At 38.2% G+C, this 19223-nt stretch overlaps 2 protein-coding genes across 5 annotated transcripts in view; one reads left to right on the top strand and one right to left on the bottom strand.

The window, feature by feature from the left end:
- The window catches only part of LOC106868670 (uncharacterized), a 41091-nt gene that overhangs the window by 5190 nt on the left and 16678 nt on the right, over positions 1-19223 (bottom strand). Inside the window, exons 2-3 of the mRNA XM_014914046.3 lie at positions 13696-13896; positions 10889-10960 (exon numbers count right to left, since the gene is read on the bottom strand). Coding sequence (XP_014769532.1) covers positions 10889-10960; positions 13696-13872 — 249 coding nt within the window. The 5' untranslated portion in view covers positions 13873-13896. The remainder of the gene's footprint in view (positions 1-10888; positions 10961-13695; positions 13897-19223) is intronic.
- On the top strand, positions 66-12875 carry LOC149133354 (uncharacterized). Of its 4 annotated transcripts, none has more exons than XM_089360143.1 (3): positions 66-5581; positions 9513-9654; positions 11506-12875. In XM_089360143.1, the coding sequence occupies exons 1-2, from the start codon at positions 5205-5207 to the stop codon at positions 9514-9516; spliced, it is 381 nt and encodes a 126-aa protein (XP_089216269.1). In that variant the 5' UTR covers positions 66-5204; the 3' UTR covers positions 9517-9654; positions 11506-12875. The 4 variants fall into 3 exon arrangements, with proteins under 4 accessions (XP_089216269.1, XP_089216270.1, XP_089216268.1 ...); XM_089360145.1 differs by having other exon boundaries at positions 4248-4414; XM_089360142.1 differs by lacking the exon at positions 9513-9654.

Below are 19223 nucleotides of genomic sequence, written 5' to 3'. Positions count from 1 at the left end.
GTCTTTCTAAAAAGATTACAATTGTGTTAACTTTGTGTATTTTCAATTGTCATCCATTCTTTTTTTTTGTTGTTTGTTTATACTACAGGCTACCTCAAAGACGAGTGGCAATGACCTCATCTTTGCAGGTGCAGATTTTAATGGGCATGTTGGGCGGAAATCTGGTATCTTCACTGGTGTACACAGGGGCCATGATATTGGTTCCCGGAATGATGAGGAAACTAGGCTACTGGAGTTCTGTGGTACATGTAACCTTTTAATCTGCAACACTAAATTCAGGAAGCCAGACAGCTACCCGATAACCTGACTCTGCTAGCCAGATTGATTTCATCCTCACTAGACAGCAGGACGCAGGGTTGCTCTTAAATACAAAGACCCTCACAGGTGAGGAATGTACTCCCCAGCATAGACAAGTCATTAGTGACTTTCAGCTTGAGACCAGAAGGATGCCAAGAAGCCGACCAATTCAGAAGAGAAGGATTTGGAAGCTAAAGAACCTTTCACATGGTCAGAGATTTAGGGACATCCTCATCAAGAAATTTTATGAGTGGGGAGGAGCTACAGTCCTTGGACATAGAAGGTAGCTGGAAATTCCTATAGGACAGCTTACAGAGTGCCACAGACAAAGTCTGTGGATGGTGCAAAGTCCCTTTCAGACCTAGAGTAATGTGATGGTGGAATAATATGTTAGACAAAGCCATCAGAGCAAAGAAACAGGCTTGGAAATCCTGGAAGGGTGGGGATAGCAGGGAACTGTACCAGATAGCCAAAAGTGAAGCTGGGCGACAGGTATACATAACCAAGGATGAAGCAGAAAAGAAGTTTGCCAATGTTCAGCAACGTGAAGACCAAAGAACTGAAGTATTTCGAATTGCAAGACAGTGTGCGAGAGAAAACTGTGATGTCACAGGAGAGAAATGTGTCCACATGGATGATGGTGCACTTGCTTTTAATGATTCGGAAAAGAGGCTTGGAGAAGCCATTATGAAAGACTGCTGAACGTGGAGAATGAATGGGAGGGGGAGAGTCTGCCAAATGTTGATCCAGTAGAAGGACCAGCTATCCAAATAGACAGCACCCTGGTAGATAAAGCAATTAAGGGTATGAAGCCAGGAAAAGCCCCCGGCCCACCAGGAATCACTGCTGAGATGCTTAAAACATCTGGTGGTGTGGCTATGGCCTAGTCACCCGTATTGTAAACCAGGTAGTTCATGATGGAGTCATACCCAATGACTGCTACAAAGATAAAGGTGATGCTTTAGATAGAAATAACTACAAGGATATCAAACTGCTGGATCATGTGATGAAGGTCACTGAGAGGGTCATAGCCCAACTAATTAGGGAGAGAGTCTGCTTAGATGAGATGCAGTTTGGTTTTGTGCCAGGTAGAAGCACCACTGATGCTATATTCCTGGTATGGCAACTGCAGGAGAAATACCTAGCCAAAGATAAACCCCTATATTTGGCTATTGTGGACTTAGAGAAAGCCTTTGACAGGGTCCCCTGATCCCTTATCTGGTGGGCGATGCGGAAACTGGGGATTGGCGAATGGTTAATGTTGTGTCGACGCCCCCAGGCAAAGAAGTAGGATCTCCCAAGACATATAAATAGAAGTAGTCTGACTGTGGTAGGTGGTTGAGTAGCAGTCGAGTAGCAGTTGTGTAGCAGTTGAGTAGAGATCATCCGAAGGTGCTAGATAGCAGTAGCTTGAGACATAACAGTTAATAAGGGCTGTATAGGCCCTATACAGAGATGCCATTAGTAGGGTTAGGAGTGGAAATGCATATAGTGAAGAATTCCAGGTAGAAGTAGGGGTCCACCAAGGATCAGCCCTCATCCTCCTCTTATTCATCATAGTCCTCCAAGCAATAACAGTGGAATTCAAGACAGGGTGCCCCTGGGAGTTCCTCTATGTTGATGACCTGGCCCTCATAGCAGAATCACTACCAGAACTAGAGAAGAAACTTCAAATGTGGAAGTAAGATTTAGAATCAAAGGGCCTTAGAGTCAATGTTGCAAAGACCAAACTTCTAGTAAGTAGGAAGGTGAACACATCACACACCCCTTCAGATAGTTGGCCCTGCTCAATCTGTAGAAAATGTGTAGGTAGAAACTCCATAAGATGTACCCAGTGTAAGCTATGGATACATAAGAGGTGCAGCAGATGCACAGGGGCAATAAACACCACAGATGCTCAGAAAACAGATTCCATCACATGCCAGGGGTAGAAACTAGAAGTAGTTGATAGCTTTCGCCACCTAGGTGACCATGTCTGTAGTGGGGTTGGATGGTCAGTGAGTGTTACAACTAGAATAAGAATAGCCTGGGCAAAGTTCAGACAGCTTCTACCCCTACTGGTGACAAAGAGCCTCTCGCTCAGAGTGAAAGGTAGATTGTATGATGCATGTGTGCGAACTGCCATGCTTCATAGCAGTGAAACATGGGCTGTGACTGCTGAAGACATGTGTAGGCTCGAAAGAAATGAAGCTAGCATGATCTGCTGAATGTGCAATGTTAGTGTTCACACACGACAGAGTGTAAGCACCCTGAGAGAAATGTTAGACATAAGAAGCATTGGATGTGGCGTGCAAGAGAGACTTTTGCGTTGGTATGGTCATGTACTGCAGATGGATGAGGAGAGCTGTGTGAAGAAGTGCCACTCCCAAACAGTGGAAGGAATCCGGGGTAGAGGGAGACCCAGGAAGACATGGGATGAGGTGGTGAGACATGACCTTCGAACATTGGGCCTCACAGAGACAGTGACAAAAGACCGAGACCTCTGGAGGTATGCTGTGTCTGAGAATACCCGGCAATAAAGTGAGTTCACAGCTGTAAACTACGCCAGTGTCACATAACCAGCCTACTCAAAAGTACCTTGGATTGTAGGGTGACATGTAGTGCTTGAGGAGACCTATTGAGTTAAGTGCATCAGCATCAACATCAGTATCAAATCAAATCAAATGGAAATTGTAGTTGTGACCCCCGTGCCAGTAGCACATGAAAAGCACCATCCGAACGTGGCCAATGCCAGTGCCGCTTTGACTGGCTTTTGTGCCAGTGGCATGTAAAAAGCAGCATCCAATCGTGATCAAAGCCAGCTCTTCTGGCCCCTGTGCCGGTGGCACATAAAAAGCACCCATTACACTCTTGGAGTGGTTGGTGTTAGGAAGGGTATCCATCTGTAGAAACATTGCCAGATCAGATTGGGGCCTGGTGCAACCTCCTGGCTTCCCAGACCCAGTCGAACCATCCAACCCATGCCAGCATGGAAAACGGACGTTAAACAATAATGATGATGATGATGATAACACACACAAAGAAAATATGGCAACAGGTTTTTCAGTTGAGAGACCATGGATTGATCAATTAATGAAATTGAGCCATGGGACTGAATCTCTTTAAATGCTTAGCTGAAACAATTGTTAGCCATTAGTATATAGTCCATTATCTATGTGTATTTTATATATTAGAACTTTTGTTAGAGAGAGTTAATGGTAACGTGAAAAAAGTCTTCATGCTATTGTGGCAAACTTATTCATCAAGAAAAGGGTTAGTTAAAAAAGGAAAATTAAATTAAATATTTTTGCTAACAATATTGATTTGCAACATACACAAAGTTGAGTGCATAGCACAGCAACTGTTGCAATGGTACATTTGTTCCTGTAAAGTAGGTTTACAATGACACAACACTGTAGTATTTGTAAGGAAACAGTATTGATTGCAACAACAAAGTAACAAGTAAGTATGACAGCTGATTACAGACAGTTGTAATACAAGAAGCATTGTAATGGTGAAATGAGAGCTCTGTAGTACTTGTGAGATGATTCATAATTTAGACACAAGACCAGCAGGTTTTTGGAGTGAAAGAATAGATGTCACAAGATATTTTTTCTGATCATTATTTACATTTGACGGATATTTGTCCTCATCTTGTTTGTTGTTAACACAATGTTTTGGCTGATATACCCTCCAGCCTTCATCAGGTATCTTAGGGAAAAAAACCTCAGGAAGGAGAACCCAGGTTCGAAATTTCTCCAAGACACCTGATGAAGGCTGGAGTGTATATCAGCCGAAATGTTGTGTTAACAACAAACAAGATGAGGACAAATATCCATCAAATGTAAATAATGTACATAATTCCTCATCTCTTAAATATAGAACTGTATTTTTTCTAATGATTCTGTGGTGTTATGGGCTGTGATGAGCTGTGTGTTGTGGTGGAGAGGGGTGGGGCAAACAGAGGTGAAGCCAGACCGGAAGGGCCAGACCGGAAGGGCCAGACCGGAAGGGTCAGATCGGAAGTCGGCGACACGCGGTCGAAGGCTAGCACGTGGAGTCAGTCAGAAAACAGCGACGTTACGAGAAAGACGTGTTCTGATCAGGAGCGATCGTGTACTCCGCTGCGGTCGGCAAGGTAAGGTCCAACGTTTCATTCTGTCCTTTTGCTTCTTGTTGTCTTCTTCCTCCATCTCACCACAAGCTATTTCGGCCCATAAGAAAAAAAAAATTATGAGTGTAGTCCAGATTTCTAGTGATATAATTAAACCGTTTTGCAGCGACACGGACGTGGTCGCATGGCTAAAGAAGATGACGCTGGTCGCGAAGCTCCAAGGGATATGCGACTTGGCAAGTTTTCTACCGCTCTACTTGGATGGTCCGGCGTTGGCGCTATTTTTAGAGATGGAAGAGAGGGACCAAGCTAGCGCGGAGAAAATAGAAATCCGCTTGATGGAGGCCTTCGCAGAAGGAATGTTTGGGGCGTACGCTCGCCTGGGGAGAGCGAAGTGGATCGGCGAACAAGTTGACGTGTTTGCTAACGAACTTAGGAGGTTGGCTAGACTGGCGGGGTACGAGGGAGAATTGCTGGATCGAACAGTAAAGTTGGCGTTTGTGACTGGGTTTCCTGACCACCTGTCGGTCGAATTGCAGAAACTGCCGGACGTGAACACCATGCCCATGGAGGATATAATAACGAGAGCTCGTTTGTTAGTTTCGTATCGTAGGTCGTCACCGTTGGCAGCAGCGGTGACAGCAAAAAGTGGCCGGCCAAGGAGTGGCGGAGAGGGATCGAACAAGGAACGTGTGCGACCGTTCAAAGGACAGTGTTTCCGGTGTCAGGGCCCGCACATGGTGCGAGACTGTAAGTTACCTAAGCCTGAGGTCATCTGCTACCGTTGTCGTGAAACGGGACATATAGCCAGCGAATGTCTGCAGGGAAACGGTCTAAGGGAGACTACTGCGCCAGTGGTCTCCCTTTCAGATCAATAAAGGCGCAATTTTTTCTACCCGTTGTTGATGTGCTAGTGGATGGGAAGATGTCGCGTGCCCTTGTGGACACGGGCTGTACAACGACCCTGATGACTCCGGGAGTGGTAGAGACGTGGAGTGGAGAAAGCAGTGTGAGGGCAGTCGACGGAAGACAGGTACGCTGTGAAGGCATTACTGACGTGCAGATTGAGGTGCAGGGAGCAAAGCTAACGCTGCAAGCAATTGTAGTTGGTCACTTGGTGGATGAGATTGACGTTACGAGAAAGACGTGTTCTGATCAGGAGCGATCGTGTACTCCGCTGCGGTCGGCAAGGTAAGGTCCAACGCTTCATTCTGTCCTTTTGCTTCTTGTTGTCTTCTTCCTCCATCTCACCACAGATTCTACCAGCTTACTACCTTTGTGGCAATTGCAATGACACAACTGAGTAGTGGTTGTTGTAATGACACAGTTTAATGGAGTTTGTAATATCAAATCATTCACTGTACTGACATGGCTCAGAAGAAGCAATATTGATACTATAGCAGGGATCTGCTGAAGGCCAACATGAAAAACTGTACCACCATCGACTTCTACAACTGGAAAGAAAATGCAAATGACTGAAACCTCTAGAGATCCAACATCTGTGAAGGAACAACTACATTCAAGACAAACAAATGGGAAAAAGCGAAGGAGGAGGAATGAGGTGCAACTCAACCAGACCAAATCTCCCCCAAGGAACAACTTACCCAACTCACAGAAGATCCTTCAAAGCCTGAATTAGACTCATTAGACTCATGTGGCCACCTTTGAGTGCACTAACAACCCAACATGGACTAGAACGGATATCATCATTCTCTGAAGAAAGAGGAGTAGCCATGACAACGATGACTATAGCAATGGTTGTATTGAAGCTCAGCAGTCGTCATGTTGACACAGCTCAGTGATAGTTGTAATATTACAGTAGTTGTAAGGTGGAAAGCTGGCAGAGTCTTTAGGATGTAGGGCAAAATATTCTAAGTTCAAATTCAGTCAAAGTCAGCTTAACCTTTCATCCGTTTGGGGACGATAAAATAAATACTAGTTGAACACTGGGGTCAATGTAATCAACTAGCCACACCTCCATTTCAGGCCTTGTCGTTAGTAGAAAGGATTATTATTATCATTACTAAGGCAGAAAACTGGCAGAATCGTTAGCACACCAGGCAAAATGCTTAGTAACATTTCACCCATCTTTACATTCTGAGTTCATAATTCTGCTGAGGTCAACTTTGCATTTCAACCTACTAGGGTCAATGAATAAGTATCAGTTGAGTAATTTCTGACCTTGTGCCAAAATTTAAAACCAATATTACAGTAGTTATAATGCCCAAGCTCAAAACTAATTATGTTGATATAGCCCATCAGTGATGATGTCATTGTTCAACAAAGGGTGTAATAGCAAAACTCAGTGATGTTGGTGATATCACTGCTCATCTACAGTCATAAAACTAAACAGTGAGTGCTGTTACACAGCAGAATAGTGGCACATAATGTCAGATGAGTAGTGTATCTGGTGATACAGCAATGATTGGAATGTCTTTATGGAGACCTGCCAAAAGTTAATCAGAAGATCAGGCAAAGACAGCTGTGACTGTATGGTCAATATGTATGCCACTCTGAACTGGAAGCATTCAAATTAGTTTTGTGGCATCCACTTCATGATGAAATAAGAAGAAGAAAACATCATCACACATCAACAACTTGATCACAGATATTGGCCTGGAATGTTCCCAGGACCTCAAGGCAATGATATGGGACTAAGAAGTGCAGCAGGTGGACTTTGTTACTGCAGCCCAGGCTGGAACCCAAACAGAAAAAAAATGGTTGGAAAATGAACAGTTCAGTATCAGTTGCAATGCCACATCAGCAAATGTAATTAAACAGCAGTGGTTAACACAGCTTTGCAGTTTTCACTATATATATGACAGCAGTGAATACAATGATCCAGCTCAATTGCAATAGCACAGCTCTAGTAGTGAAGACCTCATTCCTTGATAGTTATAAAGACAAGAGATCAGTGGAAGCTGCAATGACACAGTTGCAATTGGAATGAAATAGTTTAGTACTGGTTCTGTAGCAGGCCAACATTTTGGCTCTTGTTTCCAATCAGGAAATTCTTTTTAAACAGCAACAGTAATTTTGGCAGAATTAAGTTGAACAATCTAACCAATTAAATTTTGTGTAAACAAGTGCATAATTGAACAGTAGTTGTAAGACTCAGATCACTAGTTGTAATGGCAGCTCACAGCAGTGGTTGTCACAAAAACAGTAGTTCTAATGGCACAGCTCAATGATGCTTGGAATGATACACCTGTGGTTGTTATATCAGCCCTGTGGTGATTGTAATGATACACCTCAGCAAGGGTTGTAATGACACACCTCTGTGATGGTTGTAATGACACACCTCAGTGTGTTGCTTTGACATAATTCAGCACTGGTAGTAAGGATAGCTCAGTGCTAGCAAGGACATAGCATCTGTAATAACACAACTCAGATGTAGTTGTAACAACACAAATCAGTATTAGTTTTCAAGGCAGCTCAATAATGGTTGTGATGTCACATCAGTGGTTCTGAGGACACTACAATGCTTGTAATAAACCAGCTCAATTGTTGTCATGACAGCTCAACAACCACTCTAATGACTCAGCTCAGACAAGATTCAGTGGTTGTTTTAATGACATAGATCAATGGCTATAGGCACACAGTAGTGAGGGCAATGACATATACTAGATACAATATCTACTACTAGCAGTGGCCTTAATGATCCAGCTCAGCAGCAGTTGTAATAATACATATCAACAGTGACATTAATGACATCACTCAGAGGTGGTTGTAATGATACATATCTACAGTAGCAAAAATGACAACCTAGAACTGGTTGCAATAGTAGTGTGCTGTTATAATTAAAATGAGGTCTGAACTACATATTTTGTCTTTTTTGTGATACCAATTATCTTTTTCACTACCTGGAACCACTTCACTTGACATTCATTCTTTGTCCTTAACATTGCCACTCTCCACTCACATTTTACACTGACCACCCCCATCCTCTATGTTATCAAATCATCACTCCTCCCTCTCCACTGAATCATTTCCTGTTGACTTGCTCTTATCGCCATACATCTTTCACTTTTCCCACATATTAATGTCTTTCCACTTACACTCATGCAATCTACCCATATCATTTCCCTTTCTCTTGTCTACTGCATCATTATCATCAAACTACTGCTCTTTACCTTCCTGTACTGCCAATCAGCACCTACACCTCTTGACATCATTCTCTACAATTTATTTGTATCACTGATCACTTCACCTCACTACATTCACCTTTATATCCATCCCAAACTCTAGTCATCATTCACTTTCTTCTACCTTCCATCCAACTCAAATCTATCAGAGTCCATGCCCACCTCAACCCTTGTTCATTGTTCAGTATATTTACACCCCTAGCCTATCTCTTATCATTCCTCACACCCACAAAACATGCTTGCATCCTCTACCCAGCCACCCTTCTTGTTCTTATCTCCACATTAATTACTCCCACCCACTCTTGAATATTGTGAGCAGCCTTGTACCTCTTCAGCAAGAAACCTGTTCCAGTCCCTTTCCTCATATTCTTATCTTTCAACACTATGTCTCCTTCACTACTCTAACACCACTCAGTTATCAGGGATCTTAGTCTTACGGGCTACATGGCAACCTCACTGGTGCTGGTGCCACAAAAATAAGAAAAGCCTCCAGTAGGCTGTGTCAAGTGGTTGGCATTATGAAAGACATCCAGATGTAGAAATCATACCAAAGCAGAGACAATCTTCCAGCCTGTTGGATATGTCAAACTGTCGAACCCATGCCAGTATGGAAGCCGGGCATTAAAACAGTAGTGGTTATAAATAATGATACAGCTTATTGTTATTTCTAATAACACGGCTCAATGATGGTTTCAGTGACTCAACAGAAGTTGCAATTACAAAATTGTTAGTACCAGTTATAATAATGCACTCAGCAGAATTTGTAATGACATACTTCCACAGTAGTTGCAATGACACACCATTGCACTAGTAGTAATGACATGCCTCTGCAGTGGTAGTAATGACATACCTCCACAGTGATTGTAATGACACACATCCACAGTGGTTGTAACAACACACCTCCACAGTGGTTGTAATATATATTTTATAGCAAAAATGTTTACAGTTTATTAGTCTAAAATTTTATTCTCAAACAGATAACAGATTTATATTTTTAAAATGTAATCCTTGATTGAAGAATGCAAGACGGCAACAGCTTCACAGATGCTTGAAGAACCTGTAGATTATGAATTTGTGTTCAATACAAGATCAGATGAAACACAATTTACTCCAGAAAAGGTAACTTCATTCTATGTTGCAATCTAGGCTATGTAATTCACATACTTATCATTTGGCAAGTATAGTGCAATATGTAATTTGCTGATGAAGTCAGGTTAAGCTCAAAAGATGTTTCTGAGTTGTCCTTTGTTCTAGCCAAAATATAAATAATATCAGTGATACTTCACTACAAGTTTATCTTGAGTTTATCCTGTTAAAAATTTTCAAAGTCAAAAGAATCTAGTCCCATAATGATTGTGTTAAAGCAGAAAAGAAACGGATGATACAAGGGATTAGAATTTTCTCCTTTAAAATGAATATAATCAAGATGAGTACAAATTTGTGATATGGTGCATTTCAGAAGTGGATGATTGATGCAATCCATGCAGTAAGTAATGTTGTACAGGAACTTAAGAGTTGATTGTAAGGATGCCCTTCCTGTAACCAATCCTCACCTGTTTTGAAATATGGTAATACCTGCCCATGACTGACATATGTTTTCATAAATTACTGGAAACAGAGGATATTACTAGTATGATGGCAATACATGTTTGCAACAACCACACAATAATGAGACAAGGAGACACCAATTCACATGTATACAAATATATGATAGGCATCATTCAATTTCAACAAGGCTTTAGTTGGTCCAAAGGTATAGTAAAAGACACATGCCAAAGGTGCCACACAATGGACCTGAACCCAGTACCAAGTGGTTGGGAAGTAAGATTCTTAACCACATTGCACTGTCTCTGTAACAAAGTAACACATTGTTTATTTGTTATCATTTAATCCATTCACTGTTCTTAACTGTCAGATTCATATATGTGCTGAATTCCATTTTGCAAGACTTCTATTACAAAAACATTATATAAAATATTATTTAAATTGTAGTTCTTAGTGATATGTATTGGTTGTAGTGTGATCTTAGCTCTGATAAAACAGACCTTCTGATCAAAAGAATTCCAACCAGGACCATCCCATTTTATTTCAGTGTATCTAAGACATTTTTTTCTGAGAAAAATTGAGTGTGATGACAGCTATTTTTAACAAGTCAAGCAACAGTTTAGGAGTTTCCCCCGTTTCTTTGTGAAGCATAACTATTTATTTCTGAGTCTACCACAGGAAAACTGGATGAGTATAGTATTTTCTATAGCTTTAGTATCCATAATCAGTAATAGCTGTAAGCTTTTTAGGTTTAATTAAACATTTAACAATTTGAATGAAAAGGATAAAGAATCAGAGAAATTTTTACCATTCTCCTGGTTTGTAGTTCCGTATTTGACTTGAGACCAGCAAGAATTCCAAATATTCCAACCAAGATAACCTAAACAAAACACAAATTATACAATTAAATGTAATGCTCAGATGTGATGGTGGGGAGATACAGTGTAGTGACTACTACAACAATGTTAGTCGCTTCCTCACCCCACTGTTGCTTCATTCCACTTGCCAATAACATACCTTCTTCCATAACTCACAGCTGTCTGTCATTTCTAAACACTACAGTTACATGATGGAGCCATACTTTTTTTTATATCTTGACATCTGCTGGTGGTTAAATTCATGTATCGGAAGATGATGATTGCTGCATAAAATCACTTCATTGTGAAGATCAGTCTACACTGCAAAACTGCTTACATATATAGTACAGAGCTAGTGCTGTTATATGTAAGCATTACTGAATATAATGGAAAAAGAAATATAGTTGATAAGAAAAAGACTTCCTTTTGAACTTACTTCTACTGCTAGCCTAGATGTATTGTTGCTTCGTTTATGTTCTATCATGGAGTCTACTTAAAAAAAAACTTGTACTAAATACATTTTATCACTGTTCTCATTCAAATTACTGGAACTTTTTCTACTTTACAGAAGTTCAAGCTAAATATCAACTACACTGTTTTCACCAGACTGGGACTGGGAGGAAGGCCAAAGAAAAATGACCAAATACACATTTCTTAACCCTTTAACTGTAAAATTAAATTTCCTGATTATTCTAATAATGATGATAAATATCTACCACAAAATAGAATTGGTATTTTTTGCAAGTCACATTGCCTCAATAAATTTGATGTATTTCAACAAAAATTACTTTCAAACACTTACAGTCTTCAACAAAAGATAATTTAACGAATATATCTGATTTCTGCAGTAAAGGGATTAATTAGTGCATTCAGTTCTGTTTAACTATAAAACGCATCAACACTTAATATGAAACCATTTAGCATTAATCTATGAAGAATTTCAAGTCACTTTTGGTTATTTGTATGTGTGTCTATATATATATATATATATATATATATATATATATATACATACACACACATGTACATATGTGTGTGTATGTGTTCTCACCATTGTCTTGTAGCACTTGGCAGCGAACCCATTCAGTGCATACTAGAGATCACCTTCTGACAAACCAAGTAGCATCATGTCTGCCAACATCAGCTGACCATTCGTGCACCCACCAATAATGATACCACTTTCACAATGGCTGTGCATGTCAATTCAGTTCATAGAAATTATGAAAAGGAGCACACAACCCTGCCAAAATCCAATACTCAGATTGAAAGGTTTCAACTTAGCCCAGTTACCTGAATGCAAATATTTGGACACTTGTACAAGGAAGTTTCTCCTGATCAAGCTCCTACTTCTCTACACTGAGCTCACAGCACTGATACTACAGACGTGGTTAGAACATCACAGGAAAGAATTGCCAAACAGATTCCTCAAGCTGAGCCAACTGGTAGGCAACCTAGTGGTAGATGGTTGGATAATATCCATGGTCTCAGTTGGTCATACTTGCAAATAAAGCAGGAAAGTGTATTGATCATTGCTTCTATTGAGATCCTATGGAAGAGGTGCCTCAGGAATCTACCCACAATACTCTTGTAAGAATAGTGAGTGGGGAAGAAATAATGGATGTATATATTTTCCCATTCTGAGCTTTAAAAGTTGGTAAAGTGTCACAGCAAAGTGAACATTTGTTTGGTATGATATGAATGAAGTAATTTTGGAATCTTCAGTTTTCATGAAGAGTTAATATGACACTAGTCAGTAAGTCATTTTCACAAACATTTTACAATACCAAAGAGTCAAATGCATTTTAGTTATCTTACAGTTCTATTCAAAACTTTAGATTCCACTACATTTTTATCTCATTTTCAGTTATATATAATAAAATATTTCAACAAAAGTACTTTCAATATAGAAAGAACTTGTAAAATATAGTTTCAAATAAAGACGGTTTCGTTGTTTTCATTATCAAATGTATTTATGATTGTTTTTTCTATGACTAACATTCTGTGCTCTGTTACACATCTCTTAATGTAATATAAGTTTTTCTACGATAGGGGACTATTAATCCTACAGAAAAAAGCACACCATTTCTGAGGAAAGTGAAGGTGTAAGTGGTCTCTTACAACATCTATTTGTGCAACAGACTGAAAGAGAAGAGTAAACCCCTGTACTAATATGGAGCTATCATTCATAGGGTGTATGAATCTGACCAGAGTGAAGAAACTGGGATATTTTAAATCAAATATCCAAATGGTTTCAAAGAAGAAAATAATGCAACCCAAATGAACGCCAACCCAAAGACAAACAGACAAAGATCTGGATAGGATACTGGAAAAGCATTATCCCAATAAATGAATATTAATGGTTATCAACAGACTTATAAAAACTAGCTCCCTCCACAAAAAATTTCAGGTTTTGTCCCTATAGTAGAAAAAGAAAATTATCAACAATGAGCATTAAATAAAATACCTTTTATGCAGTATCAGGCTGAGAGAACTTCCAAACACTATTCTAAGCAGGGTTCCAATATTGTTAGCTACAAGCAAGTATTCCCAAAAGCAATGGCAGTTTAAGCATCATAGAGAAGGAACATTTTGTAATGAAATGATTTATAAAATTATAAAAAAGAATGAAAATAAGTCTCAAGACTGTCCATCTAGTACAATATATTTTTAATCAGGAAACAGTTGACATAAAAACCCAATATCAGTTATGCAACTGTCCTTATTAGTTTTACAGTTCAATGAGAAAACCAGTACTTACCCATAGACTTATAATAAATGCTGGTGTAGAGGTTGCAACAGACAGATTCCAATCACCCATGTACCGATATAATTTTGTGGAATATCCAACCATTGAAATAATGAAACATAAAACTCCAATACCCAAATGAAACGCTCCCGTTATGGTCATAGCTGTGTACTGGAAACCAACAATCATTTTCGATGGTTATGTGAAACTTGTCTAAAAATAAAGAAAAGTTTTACAAAGTCAATAAAAGAAAATGAATAAAGAGCTAACTTGAAGTGGATTTGGAAAACGTGAATGTTGGTTTTAGAATAGATGAAATGAAAAATGAAAATTAACATGAATGGAACTACACATCATTATGATTATCTCTTATCTTTTACTTGCTTCAATAATTAGACTGCAGCCATGCTGGAGTATCGCTATGTAGAATTTTTAGTTGAATGAATCAACATCAGTACATATATACATATATATACTTCTAATATCAGATAAATTTTTTTCCAAAAAAATTTCATCAAAGTGGCCAGCATATTAAAATACCTTTAAAGGTGAAAATTATATACAACTATAAACAAGGGCAAAAGAAACAAAGATTTCGGATCTTTCTGATTTGGTGGGCGCCACTTGTTTTCTTAACGAAACACTTTCAAACTTGGGATACTGGTAGAATGTGTCATATAAAACATCTTTTTCTCTTAGCCTTCTTAACAAAACTTTCTATATTGCAAGTTATTTCATGTTAAAAGTCGTCACATTTCTGTAATTTCAACCAATCACTGACGTCTATTCAGCTGAATACAATTACTGCTGTTTTTGTCAACAATAATTTGTGCCGGTGTCAACATTGTTATTCCCTGGTAATTATGACATATTTCATCCGCTTTTTTGGTTTGTTTTCTTTTGAAGCAGACAAAATTACAGAAAAATGGTAATTTATACGCATGAAGCAGATAAAATTACAGAAAAATGGTAATTTATATGCATATATTGTTTAGATAATAAATTACGCTGTTGGCTTGATTCCCTGGTAATTTTTCAGATTAACACCCGCACAATCTTCACTAGGGTTTTAGGGTCAGGGTTAGGGTTAGTGTTTACGGTTACGGTTAGGGACGGAATTCAGATCTTTCTGATTTGGCGGGCACTACTTTTTATTTATGTTTTATTTAGTGTGTTTTCTACCAAAACACTTTAAAACTTCGTATACTTGTATATTTTGTCTTATAGAACAGAGAAAAATTTTTATATTCAAACTTATTTCATGTTAAAAGTTGTCGTATTTTGGTAATTTCAACCAATCACTGACGTCTATTGAGGTGAAAACAATTACTGCTATGGAATGTAAACAAGACGTTCTAGTGGTGTAATGGGATCTTTTCCCTTGAATAAAATTAGTGCCGTTGTTTGTCAGCAACAACTTTCGGCGAGGGTTAGGGTTAGGGTGTTAGGGTTAGGGTTCGGGTTTTAGAATTAGGGTTAGGGTTAGCTAAAACCAGTACAAACGCACTTTTTTCAAGGGAAAAGATCCCATTACACCGCTAGAATGTCTTGTTTACATTCCATAGCAGTAATTGTTTTCACCTCAATAGACGTCAGTGATTGGTTGAAATTACCGAAATACGACAATTTTAACACGAAATAACTTTAAAAAGATAAAATTTTCCCAATAACACTAAGAGTAAAGGATGTTTTATATGACACATTCTACCAGTGTCCCAAGTTTGAAAGTGTTTCGTTAAGAAAACAAGTGGCGCCCACCAAATCAGAAAGATCCGAGAAAAAATACTTTCCATAAGGAAAGGAAAAGAAAGAAAGAAAGATAGGTGAGTGAATATGTGTAACAAACGTACACATAAAATTACATATACATGTGTATACAAAAGTGTATATTAGCATAGATACACATATAAGATCACATATATAAATATATGGAAATATGTAAGTAAATACACATCCACACAAATATAAATGAATACATGCATACATATACATCCATGTATGTAAATGCACAAGGATAAACATACACGCTTTCTTACACATATACATAGATGCATACATACGAATACATATGCATGCCAACAATACAAACATCCACATAAAAACATGTCTAGGTCCTGACGTATATATACAAACAACATTTTGAAAAAAAAATTGCTGAGTGCACAATAATAAAATTCGGACAAAAGACATGCAAAATAGAAAAGCCCTGTATCGAATTATATATATTTTTTGCAAATAATTTTTGCTGATCTCTGATAGTATTATTATTATTGTCATTATTATTTTGCCTGTTTTATTTTCTTGTTATTTTTGTCATTGTTTTCACGTACTTGACAAAGTAGCTACACACACACAAATCATTGGTTATATTTCCACTTTTCCATGTCAGCAAGGCTAGATAGGATGTCTGAGACATCTTCTGACATACAAAGATACAGTGTATTCTAAAACTTGGATATACAGGCTGTCATATATATATATATATATATATATATATATGTAAATAAATAAATGCTACATCATTATCATTTAACATTCATGTTCCATGCTTAAACACACACACGTGTATGTGTATGTATATATATATATATATACGCACATATGTATGTGTGTGTGTGTGTATCAGTACATATTGTAAAACTGAGTTTGTGAGTGTGTGTGTATGTGTGTTGCATCTATAGAAATCCACACCTTACAAGATGGCAATCTGGGAATCGCACCAATGGATTCCTCATGGTTGAAAATGCCCAGAATCGGCCATTTATTATTATTTTTTTGCTTCCTCAGAGGTGAATTTTTGCATTAAAAATAATTTTAATCCATAACTTCTAACAATTTTCAAGTTGGAGAAATACACCAGCATTTGCAAACATGAGTTAAGTCTCCTTCTAGCGACGGTGTAAAGAGAGAGAGAGAGAACAGATTTTTTAAATTTCGTCTTTTTACTGAGTGATACACAATATAAATGATATTCTCCATTTCTCCACAACTAATTTCCAAATTTGCTGAATCCGTTGCTGTACTCATAGCGACATATAGCTGGTCGTGCGTGAACATGGGAGAGAGCAGAAGTTACCAGAGCAAAAATCCTAAGTGTTGACTGTAGACACACTCCTTCGCAAAGAATTATGGACCTTCTGTTTGTCTCCCATTCGTTTTTGCCTTCAGTATACTTTATGTCATTTATTTATTTGCTGTGCATTTTTTCATTTATTATATATCGTTGCCACTGCCGCTGGACTGGCTCCTGTGCAGGTGGCAACGTAAAAACACCTTTTGAGCGTGGCCGTTGCCAGTACTGTGTGACTGGCCCTCGTGCCGGTGGCATGTAAAAGCACCCACTACACTCTCGGAGTGGTTGGCGTTAGGAAGGGCATCCAGCTGTAGAAACTATGCCAGATCAGATTGGAGCCTGGTGCAGCCTTTTGGCTTGCCAGTCCTCAATCAAATCGTCCAACCCATGCTAGCATGGAAAGCGGACATTAAACGATGATGATGATGATGATATACATCCATGTATGTAAATGCACAAGGATAAACATACACGCTTACTTACACATATACATAGACGCATACATACGAATACATATGCATGCCAACAATACAAACATCCACATAAAAACATGTCTAGGTCCTGACGTATATATACAAACAACATTTTGAAAAAAAAATTGCTGAGTGCATAATAATAAAATTCGGATAAAAGACATGCAAAATAGAACGCCCTGTATCGAATTATCTATAAATTAGATGATTAAAATGGGCTTATAAAATATTATAAAATGAAATGAAATAAAATAAAAGAATCTTAAACAAGAAAATAATATTTGCATATAACAGTCGAAGGTTTTTCATAAGAAATATGTCGAAATATATACAATAACTTTGCGATGCAAAATAAATCATATATTATAAGAAACAAATCCAATAGTGTGATTAAAAACTAGAATAAAAAAATATACACTATATATTGCTAGCCAGCATTTTAAATTTAGTCGCATGTCTGCAGGAATTCAAGAGTTCGCATCTTTGATTTAAGAGTTACTGTCCTGGAATAAAATAGAATATTTTTCCAGCAGGCATAAATCACATTTGATGGGTCTTTTATGTGCACCGTGCCTGTAAGGTGCAGCTCTATGTATATGTAGATATATATATATATATATATATATATATATATATATATATATAATGAATATATTACACACACACACACACATATATATATATATATATATAAATATATGAAAGAAGGTTTGAAAATGCACTTATTTTTAAAAAATATTTATTTACTTAACCGGTTTCACTTTTTTAGAAAAAGATTATCAAAAGTCTTTGAGAATAATAAAAAATGTTAAAAAACAGTCTGAGTATTAAAATGCATATATACATTCTTTGATGATAAAATATATTTAAAGTATAAAGCTTTGTATGAACTTTGTAGTGTTACATACTGATTGTCATATTAAGGTGAAATTGTTAAAAACAGTGTATGAAAATACACATATGGAAAAATACATATACATATACATATTCTCATACATATTCTTTGACAATCGAATAAAATTGAGAAGGAACTGACCTGGCCTTTTTCTCTTGTGTATATTGAAGGAATGTTTTACTGTCTTAAGAGACAGTATGACTGGCTAGCTGGGGTGGGAGGGAAGAAGAGTTAAAGAAGATTTTTTTATTTTTGGTTGGTCTGTGACAGTCTGTCATGGTTCACTGGTTTTTGGGACTGGTTCTGTGCACATCTCTATGTGTGTGTATATATGTGTGTTTGTGTCCGTGTGTGTGTGTGTGTGTGTGTGCCGTTTTTATTGGTCCCAGAGTTTATTGTGGAATGTGTATATGAGTGTGTGTTTGAGTGTTTTTTGTGTCGGTGGGGATGTTAGGTGTGTGTACGTGAGACTGTGCGTATATCTCTTTGTCTGAGTGTGTATGTGTTGTTTTGATCGTCTTTGTGGTGTGTGTGTGTGTGAGAGAGCAACCGTATGTATGTGTGAGGGTGTGTACGTATGTGTGCGTATGTGTGTGTATGTATGTGTGCATCTGTGTGTGTGCGTGGGAGTGTTTTGTGTGAGTGTGGGAGTGTGTGAGTGTGGGAGTGTGTGTGTGTGTTGTTTTAAATACCTTGTGGTGTGTGTGTGTGTAAGCAAACGTATGTGTGTGATGGTTCATATGTATGTGTATGCCTATGTCTGTATGTGTGCGTGTGTGGCATGTGTATATGAGTATGTGTGTGTTTTTTTATCTATGGTAGGATGGTGTGTGTATGTGTGTGCGCGTTTGTGTGAGTGTGTATGTGTGTGATTAATATTTGTTAGGGTGTTGTGTGTGCGCATGTGTGTGTATATGTGTTTGTTCGTGTGTGTGCGTGAGTGCGTTTGTGAGTGCGTGTGTATGTGTGTTTGTGTGTGTTTTTGTGTCAGTGGGGATGTTAGGTGTGTGTACGTGAGACTGTGCGTATATCTATTTTTCTGAGTATGTATGTGTTGTTTTAATCGTCCTTGTGATGTGTGTGTGTGAGAGAGAGCGCA

The sequence above is a fragment of the Octopus bimaculoides genome, chromosome 11 (genome assembly GCF_046866305.1).
Source record: "Octopus bimaculoides isolate indiv1 chromosome 11, ASM4686630v1, whole genome shotgun sequence".
NCBI classification, from domain to species: Eukaryota; Metazoa; Mollusca; class Cephalopoda; order Octopoda; family Octopodidae; genus Octopus; species Octopus bimaculoides.
Note: the sequence above shows the minus strand (reverse complement) of the source record. Positions and strands in the feature narration are given on the sequence as shown.

Excerpts from the sequence above, each read along its gene's own strand:
- LOC149133354 (XM_089360142.1), top strand. The coding sequence starts at position 5,205 with ATGTCTGCAGGGAAACGGTCTAAGGGAGACTACTGCGCCAGTGGTCTC.